The sequence below is a fragment of the Mixophyes fleayi genome, chromosome 2 (assembly GCF_038048845.1).
Source record: "Mixophyes fleayi isolate aMixFle1 chromosome 2, aMixFle1.hap1, whole genome shotgun sequence".
Taxonomy (NCBI): domain Eukaryota; kingdom Metazoa; phylum Chordata; class Amphibia; order Anura; family Limnodynastidae; genus Mixophyes; species Mixophyes fleayi.
In genome coordinates, this window is record NC_134403.1 from 330,536,316 (window position 1) to 330,550,289 (window position 13,974).

General features: G+C 39.4%; 1 protein-coding gene across 9 annotated transcripts in view; it reads right to left on the reverse strand.

Annotated features, from left to right (window-relative positions):
* GIT1 (GIT ArfGAP 1) overlaps window positions 1-13,974 on the reverse strand; it is a 250,380-nt gene that overhangs the window by 51,504 nt on the left and 184,902 nt on the right. For all 9 annotated transcript variants that reach the window (XM_075196861.1, XM_075196862.1, XM_075196864.1 and 6 more), the window contains 6 exons: window positions 10,386-10,498; window positions 9,259-9,364; window positions 7,415-7,501; window positions 5,392-5,522; window positions 4,309-4,403; window positions 553-595 (listed from right to left, as the gene is read on the reverse strand). In XM_075196861.1, the coding sequence (XP_075052962.1) occupies window positions 553-595; window positions 4,309-4,403; window positions 5,392-5,522; window positions 7,415-7,501; window positions 9,259-9,364; window positions 10,386-10,498 (575 nt within the window). The remainder of the gene's footprint in view (window positions 1-552; window positions 596-4,308; window positions 4,404-5,391; window positions 5,523-7,414; window positions 7,502-9,258; window positions 9,365-10,385; window positions 10,499-13,974) is intronic.

The following is a 13,974-nucleotide window of genomic DNA, read 5'->3' on the forward strand; positions in this document are numbered from 1 at the left end:
CCCATAAACCAGGATCAAATAAAACTGATCAATGAGACCATTCGGACATGCACTGAGGTGCAGCATTCTTGGTGAAGCTAATCCCTGAACTTCTGCTAGATAAAACAGAAGTAATAGAAATCTGCATGTATTCAGCAGTGGCTGGAACATCTTATCACAGATGCAACAAGTGCTAATGCATCATACACAGCAGCTCCAGGAACTCCCAGTATCTTCTAATCACTTGGAATTATAGCTCTATAGATGCAGACAAATAAACTGCTGCAGAATCACCCTTTACCTGGCAGTAATGTAAAATATGTATTTATCTGAAGTATTTCTGTGCATTTCAGCAGTGTGAGGGTTAATGGCTCTTGTAGGAGGCTCATTACATTCCTCGGGTTATTTTCTTTATGAGATACATGTTTGAGGAGTCACGAATTTGATATAAAGTAAACGACATTTCAGAAGTACAGAATACTATGGCACAGTGCAAAGCAATTACCGGACAAACACGTTTCTGCAATTAAGACTTTGGTGTAAGGAGCAGAGGAGGTGTGCGGATTCAATTACCTGTCAGCCATCTGAGGAATGATATAATGCCCATTTTTATGATCTAAAATAGAGAAATAAAACAAGGACTAGTTAACAATTGAATAAATCAAGAGTTTCCTATAGAATACGGAAGGTTTACCTATAGTAAATTAATGCGGTTGCTTGTATTCACTAAAGATCATGTATTGGGAACTGCACTCTGGTTTACAGGTGTACACATACTGTCCATTATACGTGTCCATGACCACAATGCTGTTCAGGAGAAACTCACCCCAGACAGTGTTAATTTTTGCACCCTCTAGGCATGACAGCCTGGAAAAATTAATAATGTAAACGGAGCTCTGCCCGGTTGCTGACAGAAGCTTACCAGACAGATCTACGTCTTGTCCAATCGGCTTCTGCCTGACAACCCGGATGAGTTCAGTTCGCGTTTATGCTGAACAGCGACTTCCGCTGTTCTACTATTTGTGTGTAGGAAGTATAGCATTGAATACTGTCTGCCACTGAGTTATTACATTAAAAAAAATGTAAAGAGTTATAAAAATATAAAAGTGTCAGTAAAAGCTAAATGGAAATAAAACTAAACTTAATACATTAACCTTGTATTGCACGGTCACAATAACGTCTGTGTTGTGTATGTTGGCAAGTGAAAGATTAAACAACCAGACGTCACGTTCATGAACAAGTTTGGCCTATGGCCTGTAGACTGCAAAATTCTAAAGATAAGACTCAAGACAGACCAGTAAATATATTCAAAGCCTATTACAATTTAAATTCACTTAGGTTACAGAACATATTAAACGCTGCAACGTGATGGTCATAACATGGAAATGGTCTCGTATCTCACAAAATAACAGAAAATGCTGAAAATTTAAATTACACAGTGGTTCAAGTGGAAGAAGTGGTGCTGGGCTGGTGTGTTACAGTGGCGCTCATACAAATAAAGCACCTTTCCTTTTTATAAAAAAATAATAGTTATATATTAATATTAATTTAAGCAGTACTAAGAATGATGCATTCTAATGCTACTGTTCTGAGGATGACTTTTTGCCTTTAATAAATTAGCCCCTGAGTTTTATGCATAAAACTACCTTTTAGGGACAGGCCATTGCTCAGTGTGTTTGACCCCCAGGCTAACATTTGCCAGCAAGCCCCTGACTCCTAAGCCTATGAATTCTAGAAACACTACGGACATCATTTAGAGTTAGGAGCAAATCCGGCTAGAGAGGAAGGGAAGGATCAAATCGCCAACATTTGCACAAAACCACATTTTTGTTTAAAAGGATGTTGTTGGAAATGTCATGCTTCTTTCAGATAAGAAACTGCACTTTATTTAGTGAGCGTTCCAAACAAAATATCCCATATACTTCTATTAAAAAAAAAAATAGTTTTTGTAATCTCAGTTCAACTCTGCTGATACCATAATTGGATCTTACTGCACAGCAACAGCATAAACTCAGTATTGTGGAATATTCCTTTCTTACAAAATGTGTGTATTTGTAAAAGCACGTATGTTCAATTCTGCATTAGATGGTATTTTATATCCAACCACAAATTATTATCTCGAATTATACAGCTAAATATCACATATTAGTCTGAGTAGCACCTTTCTCCATCTCTGCCCATCTCGTTTGGAGAAGATTACTGGGCAGCTCAGCACAACTTAGCAAAAGGTAAAAAAACAATGTAATCTGTAGGATACAGAACAGTGTACAGATATGGGTTCTATTATGCAGAATGATTGGAATTTAGGGATTTCTATAGAAGGGTTTTCACCATGTTTAAAATACAGTAAAAATTACATTTAAAAATGAGTCCTGTCTTTCCCCACACTGCCTCTCACAGTCTTTATTACAGTTTTTAGCAATTCTCATGACGGTAAATGTAGGAGATCTTGGTTATCATAATACACTGATGACAAAGTGTGTTTTATTTAACTATTATACTATCACTACCATGAAAAGTGTTTTGTTTTCTATGCATTTACATACAAGGCAGTAATATAAGCAATGTTGAGGACATAACCTGAGATTTGTGTGTCTAGTTTTTGGTTTGCATTTATTCTGTGTCTATAAGAGTTTTGTACAGTGGGCGACACTTAGCCCGATCCTCCAACTTTATCCGAGACATAGTGTAAATGGGCAAATATGATGAGATCCTGCTTTTACCTCTCTGGCCAATCACTTCTGGCATCACTGACATTACTGTGTCCTGTCAGTGTGGTTAGAGTCCTGTTCTGGATGACAGAGGCCATCCACAGTCATCTTCTGACCACATTTACAAACATGGCTGCTATTAGGTTTGGATAAAATTAATATTGGGCCTGACACTCGTTTACAGGCTGCGATATATCGCAGGTCGTATAGCCAGCATTAGAAACATCTCTAGCTACGGTCACTTCAGAGCTCTACTAGATGGTCTCTGAGTCATGGACAACAGTATCAAGAAAATTATGATAATGCAGCAATCTATCTTGTTTTGTAGCTGAAAGGGACAATCTAATGAGACTGGGAGAGAAATGGAAGTGTTGTCAACTGAAGCCTTACAATGCCGGAACATCTATTTGACCACCACAACGGCGTAATAAGGAGGCCTTTTTTTTTTGCACACAGAACATAACAAATACAGACCCAGAATCGCTGTACGGCTAAACATAAATACAAATTGTTCAAAATTTTGATGATAGAATACAGAAAAGAAAAGCAGTGTGTAGTAGGGGCACTCCTTAGGCCACAACATAAATAAAACATATCATTTTATTAGGTATGCATTAAAATTGTCTGGTAGGACAAGAGCGAAATAATTAAAATGTAAAACACATAAGGACTAAACAGTGTTTAAGCGAGTTAAAATGCAATATAGATTGCAATGCCTCTGCTACTATTAAATAATGCACCTTATTAAGTGCAAACAATAGCCAGCTATAATGAAATGTAGGAGATGCCAATATAATGTAAGATAGGTTACGTGTATCTGAAAGTATGGCTGTTAGTGTCTGGCCATATAACCTAGTAGTAGTGGCATCGCCAAGCAATAGTATGTTAAAGATCTCCCCGTGGAAATAAACGGAGAGAGCTATGTTAGCAAATACTCGTGAGACGCGGGTCTAATCTACCCACAGTTGCCCTGCTGAGGTTGGAGTTAGAAATAAAACTGAGAGTACCGTGGTTGGTCAAAATCTCCCATAAATATTCCCATAGATAAAGGGTGCTCCCACCGATCAGGAACAATGCAGCATAAAATGCGGACGAACGGGTATGGATTAACTCCCTGTGATCGCGGGTATATGTGAAATGCCCTGCCTGAATCTGAAGCTGGGGAGCGATCAGAGGGAGATTGCTGCTGGCTAGAGAAATTGAAGTAGCAGGGCAACTGTGGGTAGATTAGACCCGCGTCTCACGGGTATTTGCTAACATAGCCAGACACTAACAGCCATACTTTCAGATACACGTAACCTATCTTACATTATATTGGCATCTGTTTTATTTATGTTGTGGCCTAAGGAGTGCCCCTCCTACACACTGCTTTTCTTTTTCTATGTACCTACCAAGTGTTTTGGGAGCACCCCCTGGGAGTCTCTTTCTCCTAGGTAACGTATTCATATTTATAAGTAGGTCATACTACATTACTGGTGCGGTCTCCATCCCTCTTTGTTTCTAAAATTTAGATGATACCTTTTAGGGATTATAAAGGAAACTATTTAAACTAACTATCTGTTTAAACACATTGTAATCCCAAGTTTACCAGTCTTATTTGGCTGTATGACCCACTCACCTGGCTTTCGCCCACAGAGATAGAATGCCAGTCTGTCTGTAAGCTCATACTGACACTCCACCAATCTGTCTGCCAGATCATGGTGTCCAGCCTGCCTGTAAGACATGAAGACTTCTGCTCAGATACATAGACACTAAATAACCATACATTTAAGAAAATATTTGCTACAGAAGCAATGGAGTTATACAGAAACTGTAAGATCTTTGAGAAGTTACATGTAAATAGAAAATGAAATTCAATGTTTAGAAAACCTTTTTTTTACCTCTCTTTTGCTGATCATTCCTTTCTTAATTCCGGTGGCATTTTATGCAAATGAGCGAATACAGACACTGAAAGCATTATAGACTAAAAATCAACTGTTGCACATAGAGATGTGTGTAACGCACCTCTGCATATACAGTTCATACATCCAGCCCGTTCATTACAAAGTTGAGTATTAAGCCCCTGTTAATGGCAGGTTAATGCACAAGGAGCTAACATAATACATAATAAACAGAAGGAATGGTCTTCCAATATTCACATAGTGACAAAAAATTAATATGACCACAAAAAATAGAATGCACCTAATATAAAAGTATGTAGTCACGTGACTTTGTAGGTGGGACTTTGTAGTGGAATTTAAAGATATCCAATGGAATGAGAGGATGCACAATAATGCCTTATAAATGCAAGATACTCTTATCAGGAAGGTGATAGGATCGATGCAGGAATCATATCCAGGTTTTAGTCCTGATGGTAGTGTTAATTGCAGAGATCACTGTATTCCTCAATTCATTGTTAAAGCTTCCCACGCACTGTGATTTGGCTGAAAATGTATCACCAAATACATACGGAGGCCCAAAATAACTTATCAACTGCTGGAAAATATGGTGCTCAATTACTACAATCTGCGAGTGTGTGCACTCACAGGCTGACTGCATTAACTAGGCATAGATCCAGTCACTGGGAGCTCGAGCCAATGTCCAGATAAGCCCATGTACAAGCACAATGTCTATTCTTTGGACAATATAACAATTAGACACCTGAAGAGAGGGCTACTGCTTGTGTTGTTACCCAGAATGCTCTGGTGCATTGACCTCTTACCTGCCATAATCAATGGGTGTTCTGCCATTCACATCGGGGGCTCCAGGATCCGCTCCATACACTACCAGAAGCTCAGCCTGAAGTACTTGTCCGGCTTTTGCTGCTACATGAAGAGGGGTGGTCCCTTTCTCCTACAAATACAAGACAGGTTACTAAACATCGATTCCAGACAATAAACGTAATTTACAAAGGTGCAAAGCTCAAGCCCCACAGTGCAGTAAAGTTTGTAATATCATGTTACTATTTTTGTGTGAATACACCCAATTTTATTAAAAGTGTATGGAACTAGTATGGGGTATCTATAGGGGTGCAATATTTTGTCTGCTCTGATCGGAGGAGTGGGGTAGATCAGCGGCCGTCCTAACTAAAAGCCGAAATTCTGATCCTTAAATTAAGCCCATAATTTGGTTTTGTGGTACAAGATATTTAAATGGGAGTGTGTGGGTGGCATTACATTGAGGAGAATTTAATTGGCAGAGATGTGGCGCGGAGTGCCTCTGGACCACTGGTGAAGGCACTCCGTGGCAATGTATCTTAGATGATTTGTCATTGCACCACATAGATTTACGCAGGAAAATCAGTGATGCCGCAATACCCAGAAATGAACGCAACCGACATCACCGTGAAAAACAACTCAAAAAACAAACACTCAGGTTTTTGCTCCTTAAACCATGCAGCAATCCCGCGAAAGAAGACGAAGTTACAGAAATCATAATGCATGCTGTGCGTCTATGCATGTGCAAGCTGGATAAATAGGTGTTTTTGCACTAAATGCAGTGCTCTTTGGGGGCTTACTTTTCCTGTTAAAATCTCACAAGATTTTGCACCTTACAAGGAGAAGTCAGACTACAAAGATTTATTGAGACATTGATACATACATAACTTTGTTATTATACATTTATTACAAGTCAGATATTTAAGAAAGAAATATTCACTCATCTGCTTTTTCAGCATACGCAGTACAATGATGTCATTATTTTCTCTAGGTCTTTTAAATGTTGAAATAGAGAAACGTGCCCATGAAATTGCCCAATGTCAGTATTGTGATACACTCTTGAATGACGACAAAATGCAGAGACTTCAGTATATATAGGAATACACAATAGCCCCTAGATGGAAAACAATGGAGCCTCTCTTTGGGAACTGTTCATTTACAAGCAGTGCACACATTCATTCACTGCAACTAGAAGAATGGAGGGTTCATAGCAACATAAAAACTTTATTGTTGTTTGTAATTGGGGCAGTGCATGGGTGGACTTTATATGTGTTGCTATATAGATTGGATGCTTTCGAGAAATATAAAGGCATAATATAACCCTGAGTTATCTGAAAGCCAGAGATAGGAAATTACTCCATGTTGTAACAAACTGGAAGTTAATTTCAGAGGTTCTTTATTTATTAAAGGCCACCAGATCCATCTGTGTTGTGTACTTTAGATAAACTCCATGATCACATGGAAAACAAATCTGCATAGAAGGATCACCTCAAAACAAACAACTTTTCTCCTTTCAACTGGACAAGAGTTGCATCATTAATTAACTTGTCTCCTACTATTCACTTTTTTTACTTGTATTAACTAACAACTACAATGTAAAGATAATTAGAAACATGTTGAAAGAAATATAGGAATTAGACCTCTTGGGGATTATGCAAACAAGCACCGTGATACTCCATTAACGACTTGTAAAGAGCCATTAAACGGTGTTGTATATGAACGCAGATCCGCGCAGTCTATTTTCAATCAAGGCGCAGATAATAAAGCAAGGATACCAAATTGAAGCAGAATAAAGCCATACAAGGACATGTGCCCAAACACAGCGTGATCTGACACACTTCCTCATTAATAGGAGCGTATAGGCGATTGTGTTCCTGAGCTATTACATATATTCTAATAAGCAGGAGACAAAATATCACTGAGCAGAGCAGACTTCACACAAACAAATGGAATGAAAGGAAAAATGTCAGGAAATAGCAGTCAGGTTACGCAGTAATGTGATATTACAGTGTTGAGAGGAGCGATTACCGGGTGGAAGAAATTCGCCTGAGCTCCAAGAGACAGCAGACGTAAGCAGGTTTCCAGATTCCCAGTCCTCACACTGGAGTGAAGTTGCTATAATCAGCAAAACAAAACACAAGAGATAAGATCAGGGGCAGCCCAGCTGTACAAACCTCTGTTACAGGGAATCCTTTCCACCTTACTTACATCATCACCAAACTACCAACACTATATGCTAAAGTAAAAATGTAGTTACTGTATATAAGAAAGAGTACATATAACTGAAGCTAAATAGCATGGTTAGAGTTTGTAGAACACTTTTATTCAGTACAACATTCCATAATATTAAGGCATAATAAATAAACTAAATTGCACAAGCTACCCTACAGCAACCAATCAGATTTCAGCAGTCTAGTGTAGTCAGACTAATGAAAGCTGAGACCTTATTGGTTGCAATGATAATGTTCGCAAGCGGCTATAAAATGTACACTAATGCCAGATGAATCGATATTATTGACCGATGTATATTGTTCTGATGGAAGGACGACCTTTGGAAACTGGCACGGAATCATGTGAGATAAAAGTAGACTAGAATGCTACAAACACTTTACTGAACAGCTGGGGGACGAGTCACTGACAACATGCAAGCCATGAACTGCATGCTAACAGATAGCTGCTGGAAAGAAATGACTGACCATGAAAAGAAAAAAAATGTAAATAAAATGTGTATTTATACTGTGGTTTCTCAAATGGGTGAAACGTGCGCTCAATTTGCTCTCTAGCGCCTCTAGCTTATCTGCTTGTAAGTGCATCAGGATGATGATTAATTATGTGGATACAAACTCTGCAGATCAGGAGCCCAGCAATAATCTAACTTATTAATGTGAGATTTACCCTCTTTTTTTTTATTGAAACTACAATAAAACAAAAAGAATTCTGCACATATCCTGTTTTCGTATGCAGACATAAATTGTAAAATTAAAAATACATATTAAATCGGTGGGGTGTAGGGATGATATTTAAACGATGTGACAATTTAGCACTTTGCCAGAATTACCCTGAGAGGTTCTAATGGCTATGTGGGCAAAGTAGGAAAATATCCTAAAGGAAATAAACGAAAAATTAAAAAATGTTTTTTTGTTAATTAGAGCATTATAGACTAGATAACATAACACTTCCTGTAAATGACATATAAACTATCTATAAATAATGAGATAGTAATTAAATTTTTTAAAACTTTCTGAAGAACTCTACCCTTAGTGAAATTTGAAATAATAAATCCTCCTACGCCTCTACTAAAATAAAAGTGGGGAACCAGAATCAGTAACCAGGTGGATCCACATCCTGCCTGTCCACTCCTCCCACCACTTCTGCTCCTGGTGCCTATGGAAGGAGAGATGTTGACACTTATGACACTTTTCTTATCGATAACAGCAGACTGGGCAGCTACAGAAGCTTTAGGGTTCAGAATCCTGATGAGAATGAACCGTTATAGAGGAACTGGAGCAGGGGCAGGGAAATGAGCAGGTACCAAACAGGAGTCTTTTCCCTCCTAAGTCATTTTTTTCAGCAATGATTCCTGCACTTGATTTATTCATTTGGAGTGAAAAAAAAAGAAGAAGTCTTGTAAAAGGGACATAGCAGTTTTACATTTACAAGAAATGTGAACACTATGCAAAGCAGACCAATGCAAAAACAATAACATTAAGCACTCCACTGCCCCGCTGTAACCACAAACATAAATAACCAGAAACATAAATAAATTAGTATTAATACTGAATATATAAAAATAAATGTATGAAATAAATATACAGTATTGACTTCAAAGTGGTTTAAAATCTCATGATCTTAGTGGATACAGATCATTGTACCTTGCTGAGATCTTTGGCAGTCACACCGTCATCATCGCGGCAAGGTAGCTTGTGCACATACGCGAGCATCTGATACTTGGCACGAATAAACTCTGACTTTGTAGGGCTGGAAGGAAAAATGTAGAGTTCTCTCATGCAGTGTCTACCATCACTCTTCCTTCAGTCGTATTCTCATCCTTAATAATACTTCCTATAATGTTGTCCTGCTCATTATAATTAACCTCTCTCTGCTCATTTCATCTGTCCCTGTTTTTCAAATTTTTCTGCTCCTTACCCCATTTGATAATCTAACCACCATTAACTGGGATAGCACTCGGGGGACAGCACAAAGGCGCCGTACCATAACTTCCTCTGTTCATCTTACCCAGCATAACTTCCTCTGTTCATCCTACCCAGCATAACTTCCTCTGTTCATCCTACCCAGCATAACTTCCTCTGTTCATCCTACCCAGCATAACTTCCTCTGTTTATCCTACCCAGCATAACTTCCTCTGTTCATCCTACCCAGCATAACTTCCTCTGTTCATCCTAAATAGCATAACTTCCTCTGTTCATCTTACCCAGCATAACTTCCTCTGTTCATCTTACCCAGCATAACTTCCTCTGTTCATCTTACCCAGCATAACTTCCTCTGTTCATCTTACCCAGCATAACTTCCTCTGTTCATCTTACCCAGCATAACTTCCTCTGTTCATCTTACCCAGCATAACTTCCTCTGTTCATCTTACCCAGCATAACTTCCTCTGTTCATCTTACCCAGTATAACTTCCTCTGGTCATCTTACAAAGTATAACTTCCTCTGGTCATCCTACCCAGCATGCTCTGTTTCTATATCCTCAGCACTCGCTCACTCATTTACATACAACACAAGGACAAGAAGAGCCTACGTTGTGCTCTTGGTGACTCTGAGACATTGGTCACATTCATAAAAGAGGTGTTGGACCTGTTGGACATGGTGCAATCTGTCCAGTAAAGTCCACAGATGGGCAGTTTTATGTCTCAGCTCAGTTACACTCAAACCTATAGAAAACACCTACAAATCTGCTAGTAGTCCAATGAATTGGATGAGAAGTCAAAAATGAAATAGTCCTGCCCCCTTGATGTAGGTTTAGGATAACAATACTCACTGAAGCTTGTCTTGCGGGTTGGCTTTACGTCGGCCGCTTTGAACCTGCGCTGGGTCTAGTAGAGAATGTTCCCAGATGGAATTTGCTCCATTACTCGCCAATGTGTGCACCATCTGGAGAGATACAGAGATCACAGGAAGGAATATAAGTTAATGATGTACGAAACAACTCTAGTATGTCATGAAACAGTCTGTAAGCCAATGTCTGCTGTGCAGATAGCATGGGTGTACTACCGCAGACATATATATATGTAAATGTCTTTATATATATATTTGGTACTTGTTATGGAAGCACTTGAAGCACCTTACCCCAGAGAGCCCCGCAGCTGCCTGCCCGCTCTTTACGTCATGGTAAACAAGGTGGGCAGCGTGCGGGTGGACAAGGAGGGAGTTAAAATGACCCTCTGTGCCAAGACGCACCCATACTCAAATTTTTGGTTTATAATCAGCACACACATAGAAGACACTGCATGGGTACAGAAAATAACATAACATGAAGCACAACCTGCTCAGATAAGAGCCCCGCTGCAAATAACTCAGAACTGTATTGCAATCATTTAAAAAAACCTGGGAACATCCCACACGCAGGTCAGGGCGTGGGAGTTTCCCAGCTTATAAATATGAATGTAATACTGGTTCAGCGCCATGTGCAGCAGGGCTCTTATCAGAGCTAGTGGTTGCGCCATAGATTATGGTTCATTATTTTCTGTACCCATGGAAGGTCTTCCAGAGATCCTGAAGAGGCCAGCGTGCCACCCCGGAATTAGGTGAGGAGATAACAAGGGATGTGAGGGGGTGTCTTTATTTAGAAAAAAAGATAATTTCATTTTTTTTACAGCATATTTTTGTTTGTTTTGCTTTTTTAACATTTTTGCTATGCCATGGATGCCAGGATATGCTGGCACTTGTAGTTCTACAAGTGTCAGCATGGCCTGACAGTCGTGGTTATTCTGGTAGTACTACAAGCTCCAGCATACTCTTACAATTTAAGGCAGCCAGGGCATGCTTTGATCAGTAGTGCACCATGTAAAATGATTTAACATTACTTTAAATGATCTCATTAACAGACACCCCCTGCCCAGGGGTGTGGGAATATCCGTAGTGTTGGCAGCACTAGAGCCTATTTCATTTTTTTCGTTTTGGAGGGGGGCTACACTCCCCCCCACTTTTATTGCTGGTGCAGGATCCATCCTGATGACCATAACTGGCTGCATGTACCTTGTAATAGGGGTGAAACAGCCGCAACAGTTTCAGCAGGTCTGCGGCTGTCCAAAATATGTTGGAGACAAGAGGCCATGGAGCCCTAGGTGTGCATCATCATATGAGGACAGTACTTTATATTTTCAATATATTAACCACAACAACGTTTGTTTACAATGTTCCATGTCTTAGACACACACAGACATATGGATACATTTGGCTTCCCTTGGACTGCAGATCCAGACATAAAGAACACGCCCAAATGTGTATGCTTTCCATAAAAGACAGACAATAGCCACATCTGGTGATCAGTTCTCACTCCCAGCTGGATCACAGTCCAGATCCAGAAAACTAAACACGTGTACGACACGAATGTGTATAATAAGAGGTCCTGGAACTGGTTATGGTTACACATCACCATAGGAGGACCTGACCCACAATACCAGAAACACTTTCTATCACATTATCCATCTTATGCTTTATAACAAAGCACCAACTGAGAAAGGTTATGTTTTTTTCTGTAATAAATCTTATTTCAATTAATTCTCTTTTACTCAATTTGTGGCTTATTTGGGGAGTTTTTTTTTTTTTTAAACCTGTAAATATTTTTCCACAACGGGCTCCAACATCTGACTCTTCTGTGCGTCACACCTCCTTCTGCTCATACGGAACAGATAAATGCTCAATGCACAGAAATATATGTTTAATGGGACACTACATGTTCCAACACACATACACATTCCAGCAGCGCTATTTACAAGTGTAAATAAATTAAGTGTTTTCACTGACGAAATCCTAGCACCTGTGAAACGCTGATCTGCTTGTGTATAACAAAGAACAATGCTAGAATAGGACATACTCTGTTCATATAAAATATTTAACTGTTCCTTCAGAACACAAACATTTACTGCTTCTCTAGGGTTTGAGTGAATGCCGTTTTCTGCCAATCGTTAGCAATAACATTTCCATATTCAATAGCACACTACTGTGTCACATACGTGAAATCAATGAATTTGAACGGACTACTGTGAATAGATCTTTAGGTCTATTTGCTAAGCCGCTGGGTAGAATAGGTAAGGACCTGGGTGGAATTGGTAAGGACCTGGGTGGAATTGGTAAGGACCTGGGTGGAATTGGTAAGGACCTGGGTGGAATTGGTAAGGACCTGGGTGGAATTGGTAAGGACCTGGGTGGAATTGGTAAGGACCTGGGTGGAATTGGTAAGGACCTGGGTGGAATTGGTAAGGACCTGGGTGGAATTGGTAAGGACCTGGGTGGAATAGGTAAGGACCTGGGTGGAATAGGTAAGGACCTGGGTGGAATAGGTAAGGACCTGGGTGGAATAGGTAAGGACCTGGGTGGAATAGGTAAGGACCTGGGTGGAATAGGTAAGGACCTGGGTGGAATAGGTAAGGACCAGGGTGGAATAGGTAAGGACCAGGGTGGAATAGGTAAGGACCAGGGTGGAATAGGTAAGGACCAGGGTGGAATAGGTAAGGACCAGGATGGAATAGGTAAGGACCAGGATAGAATTGGTAAGGACCAGGATGGAATTGGTAAGGATCTGAATAAGAATTGGAACTTGTGCATTGCCTACGGAATGGTCAGATAATCTCTCTTAGTCTCCCAGCATAATCTGTAGGAAATTCATAGAGTTATTTTGAGACAGAAACCCACAATAAAATATTATCGTCCCTCGTACAGCAGGGACTACAATGATTTCTACATACAGTAAAACTATGGATACTCATCTGTATATATAAATGGATCTCTATCTTAACCCATAAAATGTATTCTCATGTTTAAAAACCATCCTATAATTACTGTATATTATTAACATAAAGGAGTAAAGTACTGTATTTCTCCACTTCCTGACACTACAGTGACATAGGCAAGGCTTCCTTTCATTCATTTAGCTGCATGTGTCAATTCATTTTCCAATACTACAAAGCACGGGCTTTTAAAACAGAATTTTCAGTTCAGCATTAAGTCAAGAGCGTCCAAAAGAGATGTAGTAACAACAACTAAAGCTGAACCTGTCTCCTGTCGCCCCCTCCTCTACGCAAGAGAGGCCAAGTAAACTGATGCATACCTAAAAACTCATCCAAAATAGATCTTATTTTATGTAAACAAAGTAATATCACACCCGTAACCTCATGATGACCACAGCTACATAGTACCATAAAGACAAGACCCATTTTCACATATTTGTTAAACAGTCACCGCAAATAACTTTTTTTTTTCCCCCCTACCTAAATTAATTTTATAGATTTATTTGGAAGTAACAAATTGGTCTCTCTTTTGTTAGCATATTAGAATAAAAAATGTTTTAATATTAATATAAAAAAATGAATCATAGGTGACAGTAGTGGGGAAAAGCACTTTTCCTC